We start from the raw sequence: 27,971 nt of genomic DNA, 5'->3' as shown, positions 1-27,971 counted from the left end.
GTTATGTGGTTGGTTTGGTTTGGTTTGGTTATGTAAAAAGAATGAGAACATAAAGATAATAATGATAAATAACAAACAGAACAAATATAATTACACAAAAATAATGCCTCAACTCCTGCACTTCCACACATTATAAGACAATTTGTACTTTTAACATCAAAAACTAAATTTAAGCCATTGTTCAAGACTTGTTAAGGATTTCCCTAATGTGGATGTTATAAACACAATATAGACCATTTTTGTTTTAAGGGGAAATCGGAAGCCAAAAACTTCAATTATAACTCTGAAACCTGAAGAAGCGTGTGTGTGCGTGTCTTACTCATTCACACTCACCAGCAGAAATTCCCAGTGAGTGAAAGAAAGGAAATTAGCATATAGTGAGTCTGAGGCGAAGTGGTTACGTAAGACGTACGTAAAGGTTTATTTATGTGTCCGGGCCAATCAGAGCTTCTCAGCCGTCATGACGTAATGGGATCTATTCCAGAATAGCGCGCCGTGGAGGAGCAGCGGGAGCCTTTCTCCGGACCCTCTCGCCAATGTTTGTTTATTTATATCGGATTTGTTTGTTCCGGAATAAGCCTGGCAGCGTGGGAATTTGTTGAGGGATGTCGGCGCTTAAGGAGAACCAGTCTTACGGTCTGTCCAGTGGTAAACTGAGCCGCGGAGGTAACGTCTCTGTTATTCACGTCAAACTCACTGACAGCGCGGCTAGAGCCATTAGCACCTATCAAAACGGCAAGGTGGGTTATTTTTTTTAAACATTTCACCCGCTAATACTTCATTGTTGTGTAAGCTTATGTTTTGAATTTGTTCCAGCACTTCGTCAAGAGGACCCTTACTTAAAAACAAAGTGATTAAAATAGGCTACCGAGGCGAGTTTGTGCTTCTCATTTGAGCCGAAGTTCACCACTTATCCTACCCGTTTGTTGTCTCCTACAAGCCTCGATTAGCTATGAAATGGAAATACATGTTGCATAATACAATGCGGAAACGCTTCCCTGTGTGATAATGCTTGTAACAAGCTGCCGGCCAAGTGGTTACAAGCTGCTGGCAAGTATTATGAATGCTAATCAGTGTCTGGGAGTCGAGCAAAGAGAAAAGAAAGGGAACAGGCTGTGGGGGGAAGTACCAGTTAGTAGGAGAGATTTTTTTGGGGTGGGGTGGGGGGTGGTGGTGGTGGAGGATTGCCTTTCAGAGAAGGGGCTCTTATTATTTTTGCTAAACACACACTGAGTTGCAGCCATTAAAAAAAAAATCTCTACTGGAGCTCTGGGGAGACAGATGGAAAGCACAGGCAGGTGGTGAAAAAATATCCAAATCAAATATTTGACCCAGTTTATGACAAATGAGTAATCAGAGGCTGCAGGAAGTCTGAGGCAGAGAAATAGTCATGTATGTACACTTCCTCAATTCAGCAATTCCTAGTAACGCGGATAGGAAACTCCTCACTGAAGACTAGATACAGCTACCCTCGTTTCTGCTGAAAGCTGAGAAACCACACAGCTTATGACATATGTCAGAGTTTTAGTGCAATACTATCATGATGAAATAAACAAGAAACAAAAGGGGGGAAAACGTCTGACACAGAACTCAATGTAAGGACTCACACGCACATACACAATATTACTGCTGTACACATATCTAGTTTCTTTATTTAGCGTTAAGTGTGGCTATTCATAACTCACTTGGCCTGATCACAGAGAGAGAGAGACACACACACAAACACACACACACAAAGTACCCTTCCACATGTATCCGGTCCACCTCATCTACGCTCATCAACAGGTGGACTCACAAATCTTCTCAGTGAAAAGGTCAATTAAATTCATACTTTTCCAGCCGTGTTTCAAATGTGTTGCTCTGGACTGTCATTTCTGCAAGTTTCCTGCAGGCTAATTCACCCCCTGTGCAAGATGACAGCTTGTTATTTCACCGCATTTCATCATATTCTCATGCGACAAGCCGCTGTATTTTAACAGCAAGTTGTAGTGACCTAAGGCAAGCTCTTGTGGCCGTGTTAAAAATCAAATTAGATTTATTTAAAGAGCTCTTTATGCTATTCAAGTATCATGATTAACCAGTGATTTCCAGCCAAGGGTATGTGATAAGATTGTGGAGTAGGTCATATATTTGTATTATAGATTTAAAAAAATAAGCACTTAAATATTATCAAAAATTGAAGTGAGGCTAAGCTTTAGTGTAGAGTTGTAATATGACCAAGAAAATACAGCAGATAGTTTTTTCTCATTGGTATTTTATAATTCATGCTCTCTACTATGAGTAATATTTCAGTGTCGTTCAGACAAAGTGGACAACAATCTCTGACCTTACATTAAAATGCTTCCAATAGGTTATACACAGTCAATTATACTGTATAGATGAAAACATTTAGGCAAAGAAAGGAGTGGTATTGGTTAATAACCAGAGTTGAGGTATGAGAGTAGGTTTTGGGAGAGAAAAAATTGGATCAGTCCATTAGTAATTGTTTTATTACTGATTTTTAAATGACCAGCTACTATAAGCCAACTATAAAGTGCACGGCTATCATTAACCCAAGTCACCACATGCTGAAATTGGAAGTGTAAAAAAAAAAAAGTATATCGCAAACAAGCAGAAAAGTCAAAATAGATAAAACATTCAGTGTGATTGTGAACTTGGCTAAAACTTTGGATCAGATGACACCATCACAAGGCTTGAAATCGAATCTAACTATAATCAATCAATCAATCAATCAATCTATCTATCTATAACCATCTTTGCATAATGTCAATAATGTTAATATTCATTCAAAAGATCACATTTGGAACATGTGGGGTCATGTCTAAGAAAGGGTGCTTGAGCTCAACTGAAGGAGCGGTGGGGGTAAAAAAAACCAACAACAAAAAAACCCAGATCAGATCAGAAAACCACACCGAAGCACGACGGAAACATTTGTAGAGAGGACATCCTTTGTGTGTATATTTACGCAACGTGCAAATAATGTGTCTCTTGATTTGTCTTCAGGGCTGGTCCTCCTGTCCCGCCATCTGTTTTAACGGAAACCAAGGGGTGAGAAGAAACTGGCCTTTAATGAATTAACTTTCATATAATCAATGTTAAATATTATAAACCTCATTCTCTCTCTCTGTCTGTATCTCTTTTTTGTTTTGTTGTCTCTCTCATGTTACAGAGAATCACAATCCCTTGCTTGAAGGATAGAGATGAAGTGAAGGTTTTCACCTTTGGCGTGACTAATGTTGCCTCTGATAATCCACATGGAAGCTTTGACTGCGTCCAACAGCTCAGCAATGGGTAAAACATGCAAAGAAAATCATACAAATACACAAATAATTTACACTAAATACTCAAAATTGTGAAAATGTTGTGAATGATCCATCAAATCTGCTACTGAGTCCTGCAACATTTACAACAGCAACCTTTTTAGTTCTTCCAGAATCAAACATGACAAATGATATTCATATTTTAAAATGATATATGATGATATATTATAAACAACAGATGTTCATTGTTTAACCGGGTCCTTTAAATTTAAGACAAATTCCTGGAAATGTTCAATGTAATTTTAACATTTAATTTCTAGGGCATTTTACAGAGATGTTGGAGCAATTTTGTACAAATTATAAGAAAAAACAAAGTAGTTTTGTTAACAGTTCTTCAACTGACAGAAGTTTGGGTGTTAGTTTGGGTGTATTGATTCTACCATATTATGTAAAACATTAAAAGAAATGAATGATAATGGACAGTTACACAGCAACAACTTCTACGAAATTGTTGAAAAAACTACATATTGAACTACAACTCAACCAACTTAACGTATTTTTCCCATTTATTAAAAAATTGTACCACATTGCACCATCCATTCTGTAAAATGTCCTAAAAAATGAACTGTTAAATATCTGCAAGTTATGCTGAAAATTTCCAGGAAATTAAATAAGAGGAAATCGCCACTGTAATTGGCTGTTAAGTAGACTTGATGTTATAACTGTAAACCATAGTGAACATTACCAAAACATAAATATCTGAAACAATCTCACATTTGAAATAGATAAAGAGTCTTGAAAGCTCTGTGAGATCACTGTCTGTACTCTCTGTCCTCCCTCCTGCTCTTCTTCTCCAGTGCTGCTGACGAGCTGTCATGTCTCGGGGTGATTCAGAAGAAGATGACAGTCAAAGCCACAGATGAGTCGTATGATAAGGCTCTTCAGAGCATGGCTCAAGCTGAGGAGGAGACACGTAGCCGAGGGGCCATTGTCATCAAACATGGGGGGCGCTTCCAGGGTAAGAAATACGGACAACAGAATCACTCACATGTGCACAAAGGCTGAAAGACACATTTGTACTGTATTGTGCTGGTAATATCCAAAAAATCACAGTCAGCCATATTTCATTTGGTTGCCATAGCAACAGCTGTAGTAACCAGTGATATAGTAACAGTCTGACTTGTTTTCTCCCTGTGTGTATTCTTCTAAGTAAACTTTCTATACGCTACACACAAGCACATATACAGTAACTGTTGTTGTACGTATGGTTATTACGTATAACAACAGTTTTATCATTTTTTAAAGGATGCTGAGATTCTGCACTTCCACAAAAGCCTATTTTCTGAATATACAGTGACTCTGTGTTCTGCAAATGTAGAACAAACTCATCAAATATATGCATACACATATATATATATAAAACCGCTTTCTTTCTACTTCTAACCACCAACCCACTTCCTTGTAAACAGATATGTTGGCCAACATCATCTTCTGTCAGTAAATGCACACACAGGCTTTGATGATTTTGTCAGTTTAGAGGAAGCTGTGCACAAGGTTTGTGCTGCTGTGAAGCTATTTCTGAAATTAGATAGAAACTGTTGCTTACTAAAAGATGTATTCATAGTTGTAACCCAGTGGGGGTTTTCTGAAGAGGTGAAATGAGTTCTTTTTATCCACAATACTTCCAGGTGACGAATTCTGCTTACTAATTTTCCTGTGGTGCAGAATCGAAACGATTAGTCGATCAACAGAAAGTTAAAGGTTTCAGTCTTTTTTTTTTTTACGTTTGCTGGCTACAGTTCCTCAGATGTGAGAATTTGAAACTTTTATGATCATCTTTTATGGTTATACATGATAGAAACCTGTATATCCTGGGACTTTGGACTCTCGTTCAGGCAAAACAAGGCATTTGAAGATGTCACCATGGTCTTAAAGAGACTTGAAATGGGCACTTTTCAGACATTTTATAGACGACACAATTAATCAATTAATCAATAACAAAAACAATAGTAAGTAGCAACCCTACTCTGATGTCTGATCTTGCTAGATTTAGACTGAAATTACATGCTCGTTTAAAGCAGTAGTTACACACACAACTTTAAGGTTCCAAATATAACCCTGTCTCTTTCTCTTTCGTTTAAGAATGAAAGAAGAAGCACAAGGTTAACTTTCATGATGGAAGCCACCATCAGGCTGCTGTGAACTCTGCAAGATCGTGTTTGCAGATATTTTTGCTTTATTTAGACTGCTCTGTGTTTGATGTAAGACTTTCTGCTACCTTGCAGGCAAGAAGGTGACAGTGCGAGCACCGGCCCCAGCGCTGGCCAGCCTCACCAAACCTCGTCACTCCCCTCAGTCCCTCCTCAGTAACATTAAGAAGGGGGTCGGCATGTCCAAGCCGAGGAAGGGCGCCTGTGCATCTAACAGGAAGGGCATGAATGACATACAGGAGAGACCGCTCAGGGACCGGGTGAAACATCTGCTGGCTCTGAGACCATACAAGAGACCTGAGCTGATCTTGAGACTGCAGAATGATGGACTGACAGCAGCAGAGAGTGACATGCTCGACTCTGTGGTGATGGAGGTAAAATCTTTTTCTGTTTCAGCCAGTTAAATACGGTTCTCATTGAAAGCAGGTTTTCCCTGGAAGCACACCTGAAGAAACATTTGGGAGCATAAGGGAAAGTCATGAAACTAAACTGTCCTTAAAATAGATTGAACTTTGTGCCATTAAGCTGACACAACATTATACACTGAGAGGTGGGTTAGCTTTGGATTCTGAGCACTGAAAATGAGTCTGTTCTCAGGTGTTTTTGTGCATGTTTGTGTGTATGCAGGTTGGCCAGTTGAATACTAGAGACAACGCTTTTGTACTAAAGGACAGTCTGTATAAGGAGCTGCAGAAGGACTGGCCTGGCTACACCACAGGGGACCAGCAGCTTCTTAAACGAATCCTTGTCAGGTAACACACCGTGTTTATGTCATGAGAGACACAGAGGGACTGATAATACAGTTAAGTCTCTCTGTAGTAACCTGATTTCTCAAACATCATGTAAACAAGAAATCCGATCTGTAATAGGGGTAGGGGATTAGAGGAAGGTGATATCCTCCGCTGGATTTCTCCTTGAGAATGTTGATTTCTTGGTAATGTATACACATAAAATGGTTTCTAGTTGGCTTGTATAAATGTGCATGATGGAGACTTCTGACGCAGAAAGTATCAGTGTCAGTGTCACAGCGAGTGATGATTATTACATGTAGTGATACGTCATCTTAAAAGTAATTTCATTTTAAGTCTGATTAAACAAAGTAACATCAAACAACCTCAATAAGTTTCCACCATTGAACATTTGACTTTGTAAAAAAAAAAAAAAAAAAAAAAAAAATTATGCTGAAAAAAAAAAATCGGTTTGCTCTCATTACACACACCCGCATACAAAAAACCAAATCAGGGCATGTTGTGAAATTTCTTGCTTAACCTGGTTTCAGACAATATTGGCTCATCGCAGATATACTAGTATTGGTGTTTATGTCAGCTGTTAAATGACAAGAAATTGAAGTACAGGGTAATGTTTTGAAATTGTGTCACCAAAATGAATATGAGCCAATATACCATTATTTATTTAAAACTCTGAAATTTTAATAACAGTATCGGCTTTAAAGATCCTGTGTGGGTAGGACAACAGGACAGTAACACTGGTAAAATCAGCTCTAGCAACCTGGTACTGCAATTTGAGAACTCTTACCATTTTCAGTCAATGAGTTTTCTTGTTATACTTTTGTTCATTTTGTGGGTTTGTTTGAGGCTCTGCACGTAATGTTCCTTCAGTTAACCTCAGTTTGAACACTTGCGTAAATGATCTGGCTGTATATTGCCAAATCAGCAGGTAGGTTAGACTTTACCTGCAGTGCTGTTGATATGGTTTTAAAACTGGATGTTACCCACTAGTCTAGCATGATGTTGTTGTTATCAAGCGTGCGCCGGTAAACGTCCCATGCTGCGTTCATGCAGGCTCGGAAATGCTAAAGCCCACAGAACAAACATCGGTTATAAAAACCTTATACCGATACTTCCTGATTTTTAAGTAAATATTGGCCAATAATATCGGAGGGCTGATATTATCAGACATCCCTAATCATCATTATTATTATTATTATTATTATTATTATTATTGCCATTTAAATTAAAAGTGTGATATTATGTTTACTGTGCAGGAGACTGTTTCAACCACAACAGAACCTCCTCTCTGTTCCCGAGGCCCAGGTCAGCCCACTGCGAGACACCCCCAACTCCTCCCCAGCACATCGCCCAAAACATTCCCTGCCAGAGGAATACACTGACCCTCTTGTTAGCAAGAAACCCAGGATATCCCACTTGTCTAGCAAAACAGTCAGTGTCAAGTCAAGAAGATCGAGGCCGTCTGAACAAGTGGCTCATAAAGAAGTCACACCAGCGACAGCAGATGACAGACAAAGGAACTCGCTTGATCCTCGAAAGCTTTTTGACTCCTTGCAGTCAGCAGTCTGTCAGCAGGAAGCGGATGTGACTGACAGGCTGAAGCCAACTCCCTGTGCTCAGGAGGAGCCTGAGGGCCCAGCAGACCACCGTCAACCCAACTCTGATCGGCCCTCGTCCCCTCTGATAGTGCCCGATCTGGACAGACACACAATCAAAAGGAAGAAGAGCAAGCACAAACACAGAGACAGGGTAGGTACTAACAGCAAAACACAACACTTTTTTATGGGGTGCTTCTTCAGATATTCTCATCATTTGATGCATTGGTGATTTGTTTTTGTTTTGTTAAGGAGGAGAGGTGGAGTGACAGGAAAGAAAAGAGAAAAGATCACAGCACAGAGGGTTCAAACAAGAAAGTCTCTCTGGACTGCACTGGTGAGTGCTGTCAGTTGTTAGCTTGTAACAGAAAGTGTCACATTTTCAGTGTTTTTTTCTAATTGTACAAAACTTTTCCCTCTTATCAGACCCTGAAGAAATGTTATTTGACTCTAATGTGCTCCGAGCAGACAATGACACAGTGGATTATTTATCGTAAGTATGCAGTAGATTATCTTAAAATCAGGAATAATGGTCAGAAGAAAATGTAATTATAGCACATCTAAAAAATGATTTTATAAGGAAGATTTTTTACTTCCTCTGCACAGGACGTATGCAGCGATTGGTAGCCATGACCAGAGACAGAGGTACAAACAAGACTTTAACAAGGAGTACAGCGAGTACAGAGATTTACATGCCCGCATCGACGGTGTTACGCGGCAGTTCATGGAGCTAGACGCACAGCTCAAACAGCTACACCACGAATCACGTAAATACAAGGTTAGTACATCCCTGAATTAAGTGCTGAACCTTTGAGGTTTGGTGTTTTGAGCATCACTCTTTCCCTGTAGACTTAAAACATGGCTGTAAGAAGTTTTACTGATGGAAATCGAAACTGTCGTCTGCTTGAATTAATGTCAGTTACACTGGATTTGGATTGTGGTCAGTTTCCATGACAGAAAAATTACATATACATAGACTTAACATGCTTTTAAAAAAAAATCCTGGCAAAATGTTTCTTAAACGGTTTATATCTTGCAGACTGTTCATAATAAGATTCTTCAAGAGTATCGTCAAATTAAAAAGGTAACTTTCTTCAAATTTGCCCAATGTTACAATTACTCTATACATTTTGGAGTCATAACAAAGTCTTGATGTTTTCTCCCTTTTTTAGTTCAACCCCAACTACCACCAGGATAAGGTTCGCTGTGAGTATCTACACAGCAAACTGGCCCACATAAAGAAGCTCATATCAGAGTACGACCAACAACAACTCAGCGCGCACCGTTCCTTTCCCAACTGAAGACGCTGACACACAGACGAGTGAACTTATCGATTTCAGTAAATACCCTGAGGCTGGGATGGTTCAAGCTGCAGAGCTGAATGCCATCGAGCTGGTTTCTATGAGCAGCATGGCTAAATGCAGTCTCTTGAGACCTGCTGGAAATGTCAGTGAGGTTGGGAAGTCATTTGTGAAGAGCAGCAGTGGCACGTCGGGGAAAAGCAGCCCTTTAATATGAGTTCTGTTCTTGGAATATGAGATATTTTCTTTGAACCAAAGGGCTGGTACTACGGTGACATGATACTGCCAAGGACACAACGCGTAACAATACATCTAAAACTAAAGCTCTTTTAAAAATGAAAACGGATCATCATGAAGGGAAGGTGCTAAGCCTAAAAACACTTGTAGATTCTTGTCCACATCACACATTTTAGTTGTTTTGTGAAAGAGATAAAAACATGAGTATTTGCTTATGTGTTCTGTTAGCCATGTGACTGTTCACGTTTTCAGCTGGAAGCATAAGATAAATGCACGCTGCACAAACCCAGACGGCTTATATTAATAGCAAGTGAGGGTTACTTCTCTTCTTGTTAGAGATGGCAGCTGGAATGCAGATGTGTACGTCCTGAGACATCTGTCCTCTTATTGGGGTTTGATGAAATGAAACTGTGTCAGTGTTGTCAGTTCTTAGTTCAGACCTTATCTACTCACAAAGGGCTGAATTCATAGTATTCCACTGGTGTTATCCTTCATTCATCATTTTCTTGGAGCACAGAAGACTGTTACGTTGAATATAATGTGAACTTGAAGTTGTATTCAGGGAATTTACAGTATGAGTTCAAGTATGTTTAATTTGAAACTGGTTTTAATTACCAGAGTAGAGGAAGTTACGGATGTATTACTTTTAGGCTGCGATGGAAAAGAAATGAAATACAAAAAGATGTTGCATGCAGTGTACATTACAGAATGCATGAGAAAATAAATCCGATTTTGTTTGACTTGAAAAAAAAATCTTGTGTATTCATTTTGTATGTTTGTCCTAATCTATATGCCATTTTCATTCACCAGCGTGTCAAAAACCTCAAGCAGTGCACTTATCATAACTACCCTGATTGTATTATATAATACTCTGAAGTTAGAAAATAGAAGTAAAGAATGAGTGTAAATGAATTAAACAGGTTGGATGTTTGATTTCACTGGAATAAATATCAGTTCCAGTCAGGCACCAGCAGATAAACTGTCTCAGCTCTGTACGAGGCAGTGCTGGGGATTTCCTGTATGTGTGTGAAGGTTCATTTCAATCTCAAAGTTAGCATCAGTTGGAAATAAATTATTCATTGTGTTTTCTTGTAGAGGTGACCTATAGTACACCTACATCTCAAACTCTCAAGTGGTGCATTTACTAGAAATTCTAAGCTTGGAAACTATAAGTAAAGAATCAGTGTCTTATTTAAGGCATCTGGACCTTTAAATTCAACATATGTCTAAAAAGGTCATCTCTGAGAATCGGTTTAGTGTGATTTAGTGTAATGTAGTGAATATAGCAAATGTATTTCAGCACTGCACTTCAGTGTTTGAGGTAATTTTATAGTAGTATTTGCAATTTTTGATCTTCAAAACTTCTATTTAATTTTTTTCAAAGTTTCTTTTGAGATTTTACACACAAAGCACACTATCAACTAATTAAAGACGTTACATCATTATGAATGCATGTCTTCTAGTTTTATATAGGGTTAATGTTTTACTTTGGACTGTCCCTGTTTAAATACAAATTACAAATTACAAATGAAATTACAGAGCAGTGTACGAAGTAGCTAAAATACTTTTCACCTTGACCAGCTACAATATTAAAATGCTGCTTTACACATGGTGACAACAATAATTAGGTTTTCAAATTATAAGTACTAAAATATTCATATTACCCTGAAAAGAGTCACAGTGTGAAGTGTAAACAGTGTAAACTACACCATTATAAGTACATTATTATCAAAACATTGCCTAAGTAAAAACAGAATTACAGTCAGCAGTTTATTGAAAGTGAAACTACTCATGAGGCCTCAGTCTGTGATATATTATTACATATTAAAAAATTAATTCATTTTAATTGATGCATTAATGAGAGCAGCATGTCAATGTAATTATCTTAGGTCATTTTAAGTTCTGCATAAACAGTTTTACTATAACTAAAGTTATGAAATAAAAAGTACAATATTTCCCTTTAAAATGGAGTAGATGTAACAAAAATTAAATTATTCAAGTAAATTAGAAGTGCTTTAAAATTCCAAAATACAGAACTTAAGTCAAATAAAAGTAAGTAAATAAAGTGGAAGTAGAGTAAATAAATTATTTTTATTATTATTATAAAATCTGCACTTGAAGTAATTGTGATGATAAAAGGCTCCCGCTGATTGGTTGAATTTGAAAGCCTGCTTCTGATTGGACCGTACTCATGTCCATGACCTTTCACTCCAAGCTGCTTCCTGCACTTTGCTAACGTGTTAGCTGTAAACACAAAGTGTCTTCTGGGAGTCAATTAACTACCCTTGAACTTTGAGACACATTCTTGACACTTCATAACTCACATGCACACAGCAATGCGGGCTGTTAATTGAACGTTTATGGTAAGTAATGATACATATTGGCCGCTAAATTATTGTCAAACATTGTGCTAATTGAGCTAACTGTGAGTGATTTGTGCTCTAGGTGCAAGGTGTTTGTTTTTCCTAACAGTGTAGTGCTGATAATAATTATTTAATCTTAGCTTTCTTATACGCAATTCAACGTCAGTTTGTCTGTAGTTTAGTAGCATTTAAGCACCTTGGAAACGTACTTACTACTGCAATAACAAAAAGAGTATTTCTGCAAACTAGATAATTATTGTGAAATGTCACAAATCCTGTTTCACAATTGTGATAATTATATAACTTTCTTTGAGTTTTTGCTGTTTTTTTTTTTTAATTTTTATAATCGTCAGTCATATTAAACTAAATATCATCCCTCCCTCCAGTAGAGTTCAGACACTGTAGAATCAATACCAAGGTGCATTGAAGCTGTTCTGGTGGCACATAGTGACCCAACATCTTACTAAGACACTTTATGTTGCTTTTTCCTTTAATTTGTCACCCATCTGTATTGACATTGACTTCCTTTGATAATTCGTTTCCCAAATTTGTAGAGTGGAGCTAGAGTAAAAGTATATTTCTATATGTTGGCTGTTAAGTTGGATTCTACATTACAAAAGCTACGTTCCTTTCTGGCGTCAGAACAGTGTTACTTCATTGCAGGAGCTTAGATTAGCTACAAAGCTGACAGATGAGTAGATTAATGTTGTTCATTTTTCATTTCCGTAGCTGTTGCAAATACCTTGATCCAACCTGGTTAATAAGAAAAAGAATATCTGTTGCACTGAGAGGTTTACGAGCTTCTGTCTTGTGTAACAAGACTTATGATTCATCCCGTGTCTCTTCTGCAGCCTATTTTACCTCCTCTAAACCCTCTGCAGTCATGGCTGGGATTTTGCACAGGACACTAAGACTGAAGACAGCTCTGAGACATTTGAGCCCCCACAGCACCCTCTCATCTACAAACACAGCCAGGCCTTCACATGTACACCTCTGCAGTCCAGTTCTCCTCACCAATTCACAGCAGTTTGGAGCCTGCTGTCGAAAGCTGCACGCTGGGGCAGATGAGCAGAAGCAGTCCCCCGCTGCAGCTCCAGAGAGGCTGCCGTTCTCCAGAGTAACTGAAGAAGATCTGGACTTCTTCAAGAAGCTTCTTCCATCCAGAACCATCACCGATCCAGACCTGCTGGAGTCGACTAATGTGGACTGGCTAAAATCAGTGAGAGGTGAGGCCTAAACCTGAATTAACTCATTCTACTTGTTTGTATTTCATATTTCTGATTAATTAATGTTCACTTCAGGTTCCAGTGAAGTGTTGCTGAGACCTCAGACAACAGAGGAAGTTTCTCAAATTCTCAGGTAAAGAACAAACAGCTGCTGGTTGGATAAACAGACAACCGGGGTGTGTATCCGATGCTTAAAGGTGTCTTATTCTAACCCTCCTCCCCCCATGTAGGTATTGTAACAGTCGTAACCTGGCAGTGAACACACAAGGAGGAAACACTGGGCTGGTTGGGGGAAGTGTGCCTGTTTATGATGAGATCATCCTCTCCACTGCTCTCATGAACAACATCATGAGCTTTGATAGCATTTCTGGTGAGTCTCAAAATACTAAATCTCCAAAAGAAAAGTGTTAAATACATACATACATACAGCTTATGTGAATCACCTTAAGAGATCCTTTTCTCTATCTGGCAGGTATTCTGACCTGCCAGGCTGGTTGTGTCCTGGAGAACTTGTCTCTCTACCTGGAGGAGAAAGACTACATCATGCCGCTGGATCTTGGGGCAAAAGGTAGTTGCCACATCGGGGGCAACGTTGCAACTAATGCAGGTGGACTCCGGTTGTTGCGATACGGCTCCTTACATGGGACTGTGCTGGGTCTAGAAGTGGTGAGTGGAGGAAATACATGAAGAACTTTGATATTTCAAATTGAAGAGGAAAGGTGTCTGATGCTGAGAGATTTGATCTAATGCGTGTGTTTATGAATGTACAGGTGTTGGCAGACGGGCGAGTGCTGGATTGCTTGGCCACGCTGAGGAAAGACAATACAGGATATGACCTGAAACAGCTCTTTATAGGGTCAGAGGGCACACTGGGGGTCATTACCGCAGTCTCCGTCCTTTGTCCAAGAAAACCAAAATCTGTAAATGTGGTTTTTCTGGGTATGAATTTCTCAAATCTTCAATCACAAAACTGTGTGCAGGAAGTTTAGGAAATTGTCATAATTGTTGAAGATTAGAGTTGTATTTATGAACTAACAGCTTAATCGTGCCATCGTTATCTCTATTTTTAGGTTGTGAGACCTTTGAGCAGCTGCTGAAGACATTTCAGCTCTGCAGAGGCATGCTAGGAGAAATTCTGTCAGCCTACGAGTTCTTGGACAGTGAATGTATGAGGCTGCTGAATACGCACCTCAAACTTCCCAATCCCATCTCTGGTACACAGCTGCACACACACACACACACACACACACAGGCATTATCTGTGTCTGAAACTATTAAAAATACACATGCACATACTAACCTGTTCCCTCCACTCTGCAGATTGTCCGTTCTACGTTGTCATAGAAACATCTGGATCTGACCCCACACATGACGGAGAAAAGCTTCACAACTTCCTAGAGGAAGCGATGTCATCATCACTGGTTACCGACGGGACTGTGGCAACCGAGGACTCAAAAATAAAGGTAACTTTTGATTATTTTCACTAATGATTAATCTATTGATTATATTCTTCTATAATTGATAAGTTGTTTAGACTTTTACATGTCAGAAAATATAGAAAGATGCCCATCAGTTTCCTAAAACCCAAGGTAGTATCTTCAAATTGCCTTTCTAGTCCAACCAACCGACCAAAACTTAAAGATATTAAGTGTAACTTCACAATAGACAAATTGCAACTACAAATATTCACATCTGAGAGGTTGAATTAGCTATTTTTGGCCTTTTTTCTTGAAAAATGAGTTAAAATGATTAGCTAATCATTTATAAACTCCGGTGTAGAGGCATGTTAAGTAAGTGCATATAATGACACATAATGACACAATCAACCTTTCCATATTTCCTGTCTTGTCTTCCTGTGTCGAGGCTCTGTGGTCGATGCGTGAACGGGTCACAGAAGCGCTGACTCATGATGGCTTCACCTACAAGTATGACATCTCACTTCCTGTGGAGCGGATCTACCAGCTGGTGACAGATATGAGGGAGCATCTAGGGGAGCGGGCCAAGAGTGTGGTGGGATACGGACATGTCGGTAAGACCGCGAGAGGGAAAGGGATGAAAAAAGTCTCCATGTCAGGCGGGGAGAAACAGCCTGCTGGCATGAGATATGATTTTTTTTTTTTTACCATATCCTGAAATAGACAATACCTTACATTAAATATTCAAATTAAATAGTTTTCACCTCACTGTCACCCTTCATCTCTGACCTGATCCCCCCTCTCTCTGTCTCTTACTGTAGGCGACGGGAACCTCCACTTGAACATCACCTCTCCTGCCAAAGACCCTGCTCTCCTGGCCGCCATCGAGCCGTTTGTGTACGAGTGGACAGCCGGCTGTCAGGGTAGCATCAGTGCCGAGCACGGGCTGGGCCTGAAGAAGAGGAATTACATCTACTACAGTAAACCGAGCCAGGCTGTCGCTCTGATGGGAAACATCAAGGCCATGCTGGACCCTAAAGGCATTCTCAACCCGTACAAGACTTTGCCAGACAACCTGAAATGATCCTCAGCGCCACAGGGGGTCTGTCTTCTTGTAGATACATTTAGCCATATTTTTCAAGGCTGTAGAAGGTAATGTATAATATAGAGCTCAGGCAGGGGCTCTTTTGTGAGCTCCAGCTTCACTGACATATAGTGATACCCCCTTCATGTTTGCTGCATGTTTTGCATAAGAACCTGCTACAAATATCGAGTGATGTCAGTTTGTTCCATATGTTTCCTAAACAAAAAAAAATCATGTTAATTTATACAAGATCAGTAACATGACATTGAGTTTTTGTCCGTTTCAACTGGTTACTTTAAGCATCAACTACCTCTGATACTTGCACTGAGTAGCCTTACTCTGATCCACTCCTCGTTTCATAAAATATGAAGTACACGCTGTTAAAGTGTATTAAGACAAATCACCATGTTCTTCAGCACTGCTGAGAAGAAGTAGGTGAATGATCCTCATTCTCTGTAAAGTGTTATGCCTATCAGTAGCCACTAGGAGGCAGGCGATGAACAAGAAAGTGACTGAATCCTTGAGGGCTTTAACATCTTAAATATGCGTAAACACTTGTGGCTACAATCTGTCTGGTGGACAGCTGTTTCTGTCGGAGACCACATGTTCTGCATTTAACTTGCAGCTCATGTAGTAACATCTAGCACTGGAATACAAACAGTGTTGACTCTACTACATGGATAACTGAAATGTAAAATTTCTATTGGAAATGTCCTTAAATCATAACACAAGTCGGCTAGTAATTAGGCAAGAGTGCAGTAAATGTTTTATTACATATAAAAAAGACAAAGCAACATTTTTTTCTCAAAACAAAACCAGCATTTGTGAACATCTGTAACCGCACACCTAGGCAACTTCATCAGTTTCAAATTAATTTTGAATAAAACCAAATGAAGATGGGAGTGTTTTTGTTTTTCATTATTCCAGCAGCTCGTACAGTGTGGCATGATGGGAGATGAGGAGTAAATGGAGGCCCAGCTCACTACAGAAAAAGACTTCAACTCCTTTATCTTTAAAAAAAAAAAGAAAGAAAAGTCAGCTCTACTATAAACAAGTCTTAGTTTAATCCTCTCTCCTTGCACAGAAGACTTTAAATCAGCCACAGTGAGTTTATAAAGTGTGCCAGGCAAAGAGGATCAGTTAATTTCATATTCTTATTATAAGATACAGACTAATTCCTATTGGCAGGTACTTACCATGTGTCTACTTCAGGAACCACCAGTATAACGTGTTATCTGTAGTGTTGTATCCTGTTTTTCCCAAACAAGCTCAGCGGGAACAATTTTCCTACCCTTTTCCACTATTTGACAAATAATTTCCTACTAGCTCCAATAATGACAATATGGGTACAGAATGTCCAGTAGAGTAAATGCCTATATATGTATACAGTCAGTTTCATATGCCGTCTTACATCAGTCTTACATATCCTCAGTAGTGTGGTAGCAGTGGAGATTTATTACATAAATATCATACTATTTTTAAAAAGTTTTAAAAACATTTTTTGATTCTATTGGCTCTTTTCCTTTTGTAGGTGAACACATTTGTGTGTCTGTGGCGAGCGTTGGCATGTTCTAATAAAGCTAAATGAGTGAATCTCTTTCTGATTGTCTCTGAGCAGAATGCCACGACCACACGCCAAAAACACTGGCAGGGGATCAGAAATTGAATTGTAAGTGTTTAGTGTTTAAGAAGGCCAAACCCAGAGCAGTCTTAAATGGGTATTAAAGCATCGGGATGGGATACTACAATATGCCATCCATGTTCTTCACACTCAGTAACAGTCCACAGTTCATGTCAGTGCGAACACATTGGCAACTGATTTATGTCCCATAGTGAGGGCTGGCTGGTCAGACAAGACAGGTCTGTGTGGGCTTCAAGTCAGAGAGAAGGATGTCAGTGGAAGGCAACCACAGAGAAAGGAAGAGAAAGTATGAGAGAGCAAGAGAAAAATGAGGCTGGATGACACTTTAACAACTCTTTCCTCAGGCTGTCCATCTCCGTTATCGTCCTTTCTCTTTCAACAAACAAGGGGCTCTTCTCGGAGCCGAGCCCTGACATCAGGCAGCTGCCTCTGAAGCTACTCTTCCCCTCTCACGACTCCTTGCCCTTCTCCAGAGAGCTGTGAATCTTGTCCAGGGTCTTCTTGATGCGTAGTGCTGTTAGCCTGGCAGATGGGTTCTGGTACCAGCACTCCTTCATGAGTTTCACCAGAGCAGATAGTGTCTGAGAGGGGGAAAAACAGATGATTAAGAGGATGGGAAATAACAGGAGATCCATGCAGCGACACACCTACAGTGAGGAGAAGCTCCATAATCAATGTGACTGCGGGAGCTTTCAGATGTGTAAGGGCACTCAGGGGTTCAAATCTGTCATGCCTCTTGAAGGGCAATCTGCCAATAAAACTAGATTACACAGCAGTGGTGGATGTTACTGGTCAAATAAAATAAAGGGTAAATTAATTATTAATGTAAGTATTACTCACCGGATCAGAGAACCATCGATTGGGAATGAAAGGCCTTTGCTGCTCCACACACACCACCTTCCTCATGTCCTCAAAGCTGGGATCATTTGGCACCTGATCGTAGAACGGAGGCTTGTACTCCTCGACGATACCTGGAAATTGAGATGGCAGAAATGAGTGGAACCGATCCAAGTAACGTAACTGGTACCAGAGGATGTCCTTGTGTCCTGTTAAGTCCTTAAAATTCACTGCAAGTGTGACACTCACCGTTGCTGTACGTGCGTCTTGCTATCTCCCACAGCACCAGCCCAAAGGCCCAGATGTCCACTCTCTTATAGGCGTCAAAGCAGTCTGTCTGTATGGTCTCATCCAGCACCTCGGGGGCCATGTAGCGCTTGGTGCCCACTTTCGGATTGTTGCCCACATCCAGCAGGTTGTCTGCCTGGGAGTGTGTCACAGCCAGCCCTGTAACATACAAAAATATATGTTATTTAGGTAAGATATCAGAAAGATCTACCCTGTACATACAGTAAACCATATGTTTGCATGATGAAAAAACGTCTTTATCTTACACTGGCCTCAACTTTGACTATGTTTAGTACAGCCAGCATTATAACAGTATATAAATGATATACATGTATAATATATAATATAATAATATAAATCAAAAAAAGCATGTTATGAAAAATGAAGATTTCAAAATAAGATGCAGTATAGAAAGGTCTGAAAAATAGTGGATAAAAACAAATCAGCCGTTAAATGACTGACCCAGGTCTGCAATGCAGCAACGCAGCTCCTTTGTGACAAGGATGTTTTTGCTCTTCAGGTCCCGGTGTGCGATGGCAGGTTTCCCCTCTGTGCCGAAGATCTCTGTATGCAGGTGCACCAGGCCGCACGCTATCGATGCTGCCATGGCCAAGCCCTCCGACGTCTCCACGGCAACTCGCTGCAAGTAGTCATAAAGTGAGCCATTTTCATGGTAATGGGTGATGAGCCACAGCTGGGTGCTGGAGTTACGAGAAGTCATGTCAGACGCCATGAAGCCTTGGAGGAAGGAAAGAAGAAGAAATAAATCAATATATTATGATGCAGAGGTGTTACTGTATTATTGCTTCCACCCTCTCTGTTCACATGTTTTAATCAGTAGGTAGGCTGCACGTTAAGGAAGTAAAATTAAAACAAAAAACCTGAAGTTAAAAAAGACAAGCAACGTGTAAAACTAGAGCTGGATTGATCAGCCAATATTGGCCGATCACAGATATACCGCTACTATATGCACCCTTTTTTTTTTGTTATATAGGCAGCATTTTTGTATATTTGTTCATTTTCCATCTTTTGTTTTTCTAAATAGTTATTTATAATTATTACATTTCCAGTAAAATGTATTGATGTCATTTTATACAATTAAGTTAACTAAAAATATCATATCATTACAAATCTTCGTCACATGTGTTTGATAACCACATTTGAGGGAACACTGCAAAAAATGTGTGTGTGTTAGTGTGTGTATTATTTATTTATTTATTAATCATCAACTGGTTTATCGATATAATATCGGTATCTGCATTGGCCCCAGAAATCTAGTATCAGCCAGGCCTTATATAAAACACACCTTCTGGATGGATTTAGCTTCCAAAAAAGCTTTTATTTGATAAAACTCAAGCAAAATACAAGAAAATGTCATTTTTTAGAGTAAGAAACATCTATTTTCCTGAATCAGCCTTTTCCCACTTCACTCTGACTGATCTGAAAATCTGATATTTTCTTCCTGCAACAGACTCACCCAGTATGTTTTCATGTCTTAGCAGCACTGTATTGTAGATCTCAGTCTCTCTGAACCAGGACTTCTCATCTCTTGAGGAGAAGATTTTAACAGCCACGTTCTCCCCCTGCCACTGGCCTCGCCACACCTCTCCATACCTTCCCTTGCCTTGAAAACAGGGGTGAGAAAAGGAGAGATAAAAGTAGAGAAAGTCAGAATAAATATACAGGACTATGAGTTTTACATTTTTTTTAAACTAAGAGGCAGTGTCTGATTTCTCACAGACACACATCTGATGTATCAACAGCACAACGCCACATTTTTCCAATTCCAAACTGGTACAAACTGTACTATATGGTACTGTGGTACAAAACAGGATCCCAAGGCATGTGACCTACATACTTTTATTTGAACACTCAAATTGAAATTTGTCAGTTACTGTGAAAATGAGTAAACCTTATATCAACAACCTCTCCCAAGTCTTGTAATCTTGAACAACAGTCGACACAAAAATGGAAAGAAAAAGGAAATGATAGGTCCATAGGTTGACAGTTAAGTCAAAAATAATGTAACTATCATTACTGTTAACCTGTCATTGTATATATTTAACACCTCTGTCTGATTTGTATCTTTATACGGGTTACAGGCTACAGTCATTCAAAGGAACTAAGATGAGCAGCAGATTGAAACTGAGCGTGAAGGACTGCAGTCTGTGAGTGGTGTGAATGACTCAAGACTGACTGACAAAGGATGACTGCTGATGTTCAGCAGATAAGCGGCTGAGTAGGTGTTTCTTTCTCCTGACTATAAAGAAACTAATGGAAACAATTTGCTTTGTGGTTGGTGACCCAGGTTACTTGTAAATCTGACATCATTTGAGAAACTTGTTTTAGTTTCTCAAATGTGAGGACTTCCTCTTTTTCTTTGTCTTAAGTGATGGTAAATGTTAAATTACAGGCTTTTAAACTGTAGGGCAGACAAAACAAAATGTGAGGATGTGACCTTGTAAGCTCGGGAACATTTTAATGAGTGTTTACTAGTTTCTGACATTCTAGACAAACAATTAATCTAGTATATAATTGACAGATTTGTCAATAACTTTTTCGTTTGTGACATGAATTTCCTCAGTAGAGCTTTAATTAAATCAGTCAACTGATAAATATGAAATCCCTATCCAGACCATTTTTGTTTGTGTTTCTGAGATGGTGGAATGATCTCTCCAACTCCACACACTGTACTGACTCTCTCTCTGTGTATTTAAGACATGCCTGAAAACTTAGCTCATCCATGAACACCTCAACACTTTTAACACGGTTGATTGTTTCACTACTTTCTTATTGTTTATTGGGTTTTATATGAACTGGTCTACTTCCAATTGTACTTACTTTAAATTTAAAAAAAAAAGACTTCTGTCTAGCACTGTTTCTCACTGAACTTATACCTGATCAGCTACTTAAGAATTTGCTTGTGATTTGCTTTTGATAATAGCAAAAAGGTAAATGCTAATAAGTCTGTCCACAGGCAGGATGTTTACTGTGGTTTGTTGTACTTACCTACACACTCCATGAGACTGATCTGCCTGGCCACAGTTCTCTGGACCAGGAAGGGAAGACCTGAACCACTGCCTGAAGTACATGAGTGATCCAGCAGGTCCTGAATAAAGAGACGGATATCAGTTTAGTTGCGTATGTCACAACAGAAATGATGTGCCTGATTAAGCTGGAAATAATAGTGAAAATGATTGTGACCAAAACACTATAATCAGGCTCTCTGCAAGTTACACCAATTAAATTTGAGGGTTAAATTCTACAGATTTTTATCAGCTAAAGATTAATAGAAAAATAAACACAGCTCTTGTCTGCATGAATTGTTTAATGTATGTTCCTATAAAAGCAGAGTGCACCAAGAAATCACAGCATTAAAAAAAAAAAGGTAAATTAAAAAAATATTTAAAAAACACCAATATTTGACTTAAATCTGAACCACTGAAAGCCAAGAATTTTATATGAATGAATTAATCAGGACTTTAAGATTACCCAACAAACTTGATATCTGAAGGATGAGGCAGGTAAACAGCTGGCAAAACAACTGTTTACCCACAACTAACCACATTTCTAAGTTATTATTATTATTTCTTTTGCGGTCTTTTCTGTGCTTTCTTTTTCAGGACCGTCTGTTGTTCTTACCGCTAAAGTGCTATCTCCCACATTGGAGGTGATGAGGCCGTCTATGGCTCCCTGTTCGGTGTCAAACTCCTGCAGCCTCTGCAGACGGCCATGGTGAAGCCTCCTGCAGGCCAGTACAGACACTACAGAAAGCAGAGCCAGAACCACCACAGGACCAAGTACAAAGAGAGCCAGCATCTCTACACGATACCGGACTGGCTCTCCTTCTGGGACTGTGGGTAGGAGTAGACAAGAGATAGATTTAGATTGAAGAAACAGGAAAAGTAGAATAGTGCCACAATATTTCATGAACAGATTTTGCTTGATGATTTACTTCTCTACTGAAGATGGGTTTTTTTTTTGTAGGTTACTAGTTTATATGTACCTGATGGCAGCAGAGACATCAGATAGCTCCTGGTGGTGTTGCTGTTACACATGTCCTGGGCACAGCAGAAAATAGCCTGGTGGAAGGACGGAGCTGTGGAGCAATGCAAACGGATTTTCTCCAGCCCTTCCAGGCAGCCACGCTCAAACTCCACCCCGCTGCTGCCCACATTGACAGAGGAGAAGCACCGCGTACCATGGCACTGCGTGGCCTGCAGGCATTTGGAGCTATCACACAGACACACCAACTGTCCATCTGTGGAAGAGATGATAGGAGTTCATTATACTCTCCTGCTGTTCTGCAGTGCATAAAAACAGACACACAATGTGGATTTATTTAAGGCAGCAAAACAGACAGTAAGACTTCTGTCTCACTGAGTTTCTCACTCACGCATAAAGTGACTGTGCGTTCACACTATAAGACAGACACGCAGCAGTGGGTGGTCCTGTCATCCTCCAGCAATTGTCACCAGGGAGATGGGACTCTTACTGTGCTCAAAATTAAGTCTCCATAAACTGTGACAAGAATAATCAAATAACAAATGTACAAAGTTTCTGATTCAAACAACCCTAATAAAGTCCATTTTTCTTCTAGCTGAATGTAAAGGAGAAATAAGTAACCCTGACAGCAAGTGTTTAAAATGGCTACTGCAGTCCAAATTCAATATATTGGAGAGTTGTCTCCACTCGTCCCCTTCTCCCCAGACTTAAAGCTCAGGGGTTTTTAGGTCGGGAGGAATATATCTCAGTTGATCCGGTTTGTTTGCTTGCTTCCATGGCTGCAGCACGCTGTGTTTGTGTGCTGTTGTTTCATATCTGGCAACCTGGGGTGTCGGAATGGGCGTCAACTTGATCTCACAGAAATATGTGAAATGACCACAAACTCTTGACACCGCATTATGTGGCAGTGGCATGTAATGTGTTAAAATTATGCACCAGCACCACGAGCAGGTTGAATAAGCCAAATCACACAGGCCAAAACAAAAACAGATGTTCTACACCAGAGCACAAATTGCAAAGAAATGGCTGTAGTATTACAGTCGGAGAAGCCAGTATTTCAACTTAGCATGTTTTCTTAATCTCTGATAACATATCATGGTTATTTCATGTGTTGCTACAGTAAATGTATTACATATCGGTACTTTAATCAAATGATCACTAAACCAGAAACATCACTTTTTCCTTCAGTGGAACAAATATTTGCCCATAGCAAGTTGTTTTGACAGGATATGACATTGTAATAACTCTGGATTACAAGACTAAAAATAACAAACACTGCCTATTGAAAAGCCACAACAATGAGCAGCAGGTGAGTTGTTCTGATCTAGTTTTTACTCATTCATATTGCAGATTCCACTGCAACTACTAATGGCACGCACATTTCAGTGATTTATTTCAAACAAACAAAAAGGCCAGAGTAGCACTCGTATCACATTTCCCTGATTTCAGATTTTATTCAGCAAAGTTATACAAAGAAGCCAATGATGGGCTCCAGATGCAGAGGATGAAGTCAAGTCGCTTTTATTTATCTTTATTTGTATAACCCAAGATCACGAATTTTCCTAAAAGAGGCTTTACACAATGTAGATAATGAGAGCTGCGGGAAACACATAATTGTGCTTAATGAAACCAATCAAGCCAGCTCATTTTCTGTTTGTTTCATTTGCAATCATGATATACAGTCTGTGAAGCTGTCGCTGCTTTGCTTTGGGAAATATGTTGTTTTTCTGGGGCGTTCTGGTGGCCAAGTGGTTATCACGTTTCACATCTGACCTAACAATCACCTGTTCACTAAAGTTAAAAATGCCACAAAATGATTAATAAATATATAAATAAATGTCTTAAAAGGCACTATTGTGTTTTTTGTGACATTGCAAAGTGGTGAGCTACATGGCCGTTGTGGCACCTGGATGGTAACAAATGTCAGTGTCTGAATGTGCCTTACACATAGCTCAGCTTCAAATCATCACTCTGGGCGTCACGGCAATGCGTGACTCCCTGCTGTCATAGACGTGGGTGATTAGTCCTCAGTCCTCACTAGAAATAACAGCTGCCAGTGAGATAATAACTCATCATCTTTTGGTGTGAGTGCAAATCATGAACAGACAAAAGATGAGTCATTTCTGTCTGCAAACTGTTTTTAACCTCACTTTTTAACTGTTTTTAACGCCACACAAGGACGCTGAAGTCCTCACTGACATTACTGTCTTTCAGAGGTGTAAATGGGCTCAGTTTTAAAGCTAGAGTGAAGGTTCTGATATCACAAGAAACTAGATGACCTAAGGCATCCACTGGCAACAACTAAGTCATGCTAACTTGTTGGGAACAACTCAATGCCCACTTAATGTTAATCCCATGCAGTTTTGGGCAAAAAAAAAAACATGCAGGTTTGTTATTTTCACCTATTCTAAAAACAGCGTTTAGTGTATTTGAATATTTCTGCACACTGGGGTCTCTGGTCTCTTGGAAGCGCATAAATTGGGTATGACTGGAAAGCTGAGACTCTTGTAAAATTGTATTCATGTGTGATGATGTTATTCCCCATAGTGGACATTTCATTGCAAATTTGACTTCACTGTATAAAATGATTTATTGTGACTTCCAGTATAATCACAGCCTCGTGAAACTTTACAGCCACATACTACAGACCTAGAGCATTCACATGTTCACAGGATGCAGGCTTTTCTAGGTGTACTGACAATAAGCAGGCTTCTGAGCAATTTATAGAATAGAAGTGCTCCCCATCACCCTAAAAAGAAATCTCCAAATGTATCAAATCACAGCATGAATTTTTTATGGAGTTTCTCAAGGTCTTGGTCTATCAACTCAGAAAGTTACTAGACACAATGGAGCAGGGGAATGGCATTCATACACTTCCAACATAATGTTTTAAGCCGTTATACACTCCCAAAATCTGAATTGATGCCTAATCAAAACATAATGTTTATTACAGATTTATGATGAGAACTAGAGTAGAAAAACAAATTGCCAGCTTTCAGATTATGTATACCACTCCTATGTGGCGTATGCTGTTGACCTGCTATCTCCCCCTGAAAAAGATCAAAATGGGTCTATAGTAAAGGGAGGGGGCAGTGAAAGAGCATAAAGAATGAGCATTATACCTGAGCCCTCTGCCGATGTCTGCAGGGCCTGTAGCAAGAGCAGCAGGAGGACGTGGGCACCGCAACAACCCATGTTTCAGTGCACTGAAGAAGAGAGGGAATAAGAGAAGAGCCAGAGAGAGTTCAAATGAGTACACTCTTGCAAAGAGGATAATTACATTTACCCCCTTCTGTGTTTACTGATGATCCCTGCCAATGCTTCAGACAAAAAGGAAGCAACATCTCATAATGGCAGAACTAAAGAGTCCTCAGTTTGTCTCTGTGAAATCTTTATTTCATACACATAACTAATTATGCAAACTGCAACCATTTCTAAAATAGCCACATGGGATCACTTGCAATAGTAGTTAAAAAGAAAATGACTTCATCTTCACTCAATATGATCATATGGTTTGACGATGACTTTATGATGGACGAGCTAATTACTACTGATGACTTCAGTGGTAACATTTGTTGTTGCTTTGCTGGCTGACAGTTATTGCAGCATTTACAACAACTGAGGTGAAGCTGACTTCACACCTTACATTTCAATGTCACAGCCCCTGTTTCTAGCGTCAAGCCCATAATAGAGAAAAGCTATCAGCAGCTTCTCCTTAGTAAACACCGCAGACTGGAGGCCTGATTGTTTGCTGTAGCCAACAGGCCATTAACAAGCGGGTTTATTGGCCGTCCACAGGCGCCTCGGAGGCGCCAGTCAGACAGACGGCTGCCTGATGCTGCTGCGAGCTAAGCTAAGCTAGCTGCAGTATCACAGCACAAAGAGGCAGTCTGGCAGCCGGGCAAAAAGCGAGCGATACAAAACATCCACCTACCTGGCACACACGGAGCACAGCTTTTAACTCATTCTGCGATGTTTGTGTGTCCGTATATCAAGTTTGAATGAAGTTATTAGTATTATTTGCGATGTGAGAAGCCGTGAGCAGCGCAGCCCAGCCCACCCACTGCCTGTTACTGCCACACATGACGTCACCAAAATATTATCGACGAGATGCATTGTGGGACAGAGGAGTCCTCCAACAGGTTGAAGACGAAAATAAGCATAACACCTGTGATATTAGTTTTGCTTGCTATGAAGTGGGAATAACTTGAACATCAATTAAAAACCTTTTTAACTGGGATAAGTAGAATCAAGTAAGGCTTCATTTACTCAAGTACTGTACTTAATAGTACTACTACTACTTCTTCTACAGGGTTGGGAAGGTTACTTTGGAAATGTAATAGGTTACAGATTACTATAGTTACCCTATTTAAAACGTTTTAAGTAATATAACTATTTCAATTACTTAATCAAAGTAATGTAACTTATTACATTTGATTACTTTTTGATTACTTTTCTAATTTTCTAATAAACTGTTTCAACTGTAAGTGTACCCATTAAGCACCTAAATTCCAGGTGTTTTTCATTGATACTGACATAAATTATAAGGGAGATCATTTCTTATAAAGCAGGATGTACCTCTCATTTGAAAATTTCACTAGTTCATGTAGATTTTGGAATATAAAATAAAGATATTTTATGAAAAAGTCAAAAGTCTGGCATGGGCTTAATTGGTACTGTGACACCATTTAATCCCATGTGTGCTCCAAATAAGCCCACATCATGATTTATTTATAAAATATAGAAAAATTGATTTCAAAGAATTAAAAACAGCAACATATGTATTCAGTAATGTGGTCAATATTAAAAATGAGGAAAAACCCTCCTTCTGAGCAAAATTTTGATATCAGATGTCAAACCCTTTGTAATCATCAATGTTTTCCAAAGTAACTGTAACGGATTACGGTAACATTTATTTTGTAATTAAATTATGTAACGCTGTAACATGCAAGTAGTTACATGTAACGAGTTACTTCCCAACACCATACTTCTACTAGGTTACTACAACTCACTCAATACCACTTAGTGCAGTTTTTAGATACTGTCACAATCAATATTTATATTTTAAGGTATGTATTTTTATTTTATTTCATTATATTTATCTGATACCAATGTTCAAATAAGATGTAAAACATACTGTCTAAATGACCTAAATGTACACTAATAGCTTACTAATGCTGTGACATTCAGATACTTGCATTACAGATTAATGGATTGATTACAGTGTAATACTTATACACTTAAGCTAACCTTTACTTATAAGTATCTACTATATATAGACTAAACTATGCAAATATGTGGAAACATTATTTTAAATTATGACATTAGTACTTTACGGTTTTAAATACAACCATTAGGTAATAGATACCATTAAATTACGTCACATTAATCTCTCCATGTAGCCTAAATTTAGATTTTGAAGAGGGGTGGTGGATGAGAGTCTCCTCCAAAAACAAACTGTATGACTCAGACCACTGTAACAGCTTCAGGGGAGAAGTCATGGAATCTCTAATTTTAACTCTAAATCTTTAAATCTTACAATTGTATAACAGTTCAGTTTGTGTGGGTGAATATTCAGTTGGTAATCAAATGGAATATAAACAGCTACAAAGACACTAATTATTACATCCCCCAAAGACAAATCCTGATGAAAAATGTCAATAAATATTTAGTCTCCTTAATCCTATAATAACTATTGATTATGACTGATACTGTAATACAATTTATTTTACATTATTGACAGTTTTTAGACATAATTG

At 39.1% G+C, this 27,971-nt stretch overlaps 3 protein-coding genes across 4 annotated transcripts; 2 read left to right on the top strand and 1 right to left on the bottom strand.

The window, feature by feature from the left end:
- Nucleotides 1-514: 514 nt before the first annotated feature.
- Nucleotides 515-10,248, top strand: LOC128375267 (RNA polymerase II elongation factor ELL-like). The gene is made up of 12 exons (XM_053335570.1): nt 515-740; nt 3,004-3,048; nt 3,170-3,291; nt 4,118-4,278; nt 5,546-5,844; nt 6,098-6,222; nt 7,476-7,968; nt 8,067-8,151; nt 8,241-8,307; nt 8,421-8,592; nt 8,854-8,898; nt 8,987-10,248. The coding sequence occupies exons 1-12, from the start codon at nt 606-608 to the stop codon at nt 9,113-9,115; spliced, it is 1,878 nt and encodes a 625-aa protein (XP_053191545.1). The 5' UTR covers nt 515-605; the 3' UTR covers nt 9,116-10,248.
- A 1,323-nt stretch (nt 10,249-11,571) lies between these two features.
- Nucleotides 11,572-16,342, top strand: d2hgdh (D-2-hydroxyglutarate dehydrogenase). 2 transcript variants are annotated; one of them, XM_053335385.1, is made up of 10 exons: nt 11,572-11,715; nt 12,597-12,941; nt 13,017-13,074; nt 13,172-13,311; nt 13,414-13,607; nt 13,712-13,880; nt 14,012-14,155; nt 14,262-14,404; nt 14,805-14,970; nt 15,178-16,342. In XM_053335385.1, the coding sequence occupies exons 2-10, from the start codon at nt 12,599-12,601 to the stop codon at nt 15,438-15,440; spliced, it is 1,620 nt and encodes a 539-aa protein (XP_053191360.1). In that variant the 5' UTR covers nt 11,572-11,715; nt 12,597-12,598; the 3' UTR covers nt 15,441-16,342. The 2 variants fall into 2 exon arrangements, with proteins under 2 accessions (XP_053191360.1, XP_053191359.1); XM_053335384.1 differs by having other exon boundaries at nt 12,567-12,941.
- Nucleotides 16,343-16,441: 99 nt separating this feature from the next.
- acvr1l (activin A receptor, type 1 like) lies at nt 16,442-26,275 on the bottom strand. Its single transcript, XM_053335386.1, has 10 exons — nt 26,147-26,275; nt 25,335-25,418; nt 22,214-22,468; nt 21,850-22,061; nt 21,217-21,316; nt 19,685-19,831; nt 18,670-18,945; nt 18,169-18,366; nt 17,923-18,053; nt 16,442-17,663 (listed from the first exon to the last, which is right to left on the bottom strand). The coding sequence occupies exons 2-10, from the start codon at nt 25,405-25,407 to the stop codon at nt 17,532-17,534; spliced, it is 1,524 nt and encodes a 507-aa protein (XP_053191361.1). The 5' UTR covers nt 25,408-25,418; nt 26,147-26,275; the 3' UTR covers nt 16,442-17,531.
- Between the last annotated feature and the right edge of the window lie 1,696 nt (nt 26,276-27,971).

The sequence above is a fragment of the Scomber japonicus genome, chromosome 16 (assembly GCF_027409825.1).
Source record: "Scomber japonicus isolate fScoJap1 chromosome 16, fScoJap1.pri, whole genome shotgun sequence".
Lineage (NCBI taxonomy): Eukaryota > Metazoa > Chordata > Actinopteri > Scombriformes > Scombridae > Scomber > Scomber japonicus.
Note: the sequence above shows the minus strand (reverse complement) of the source record. Positions and strands in the feature narration are given on the sequence as shown.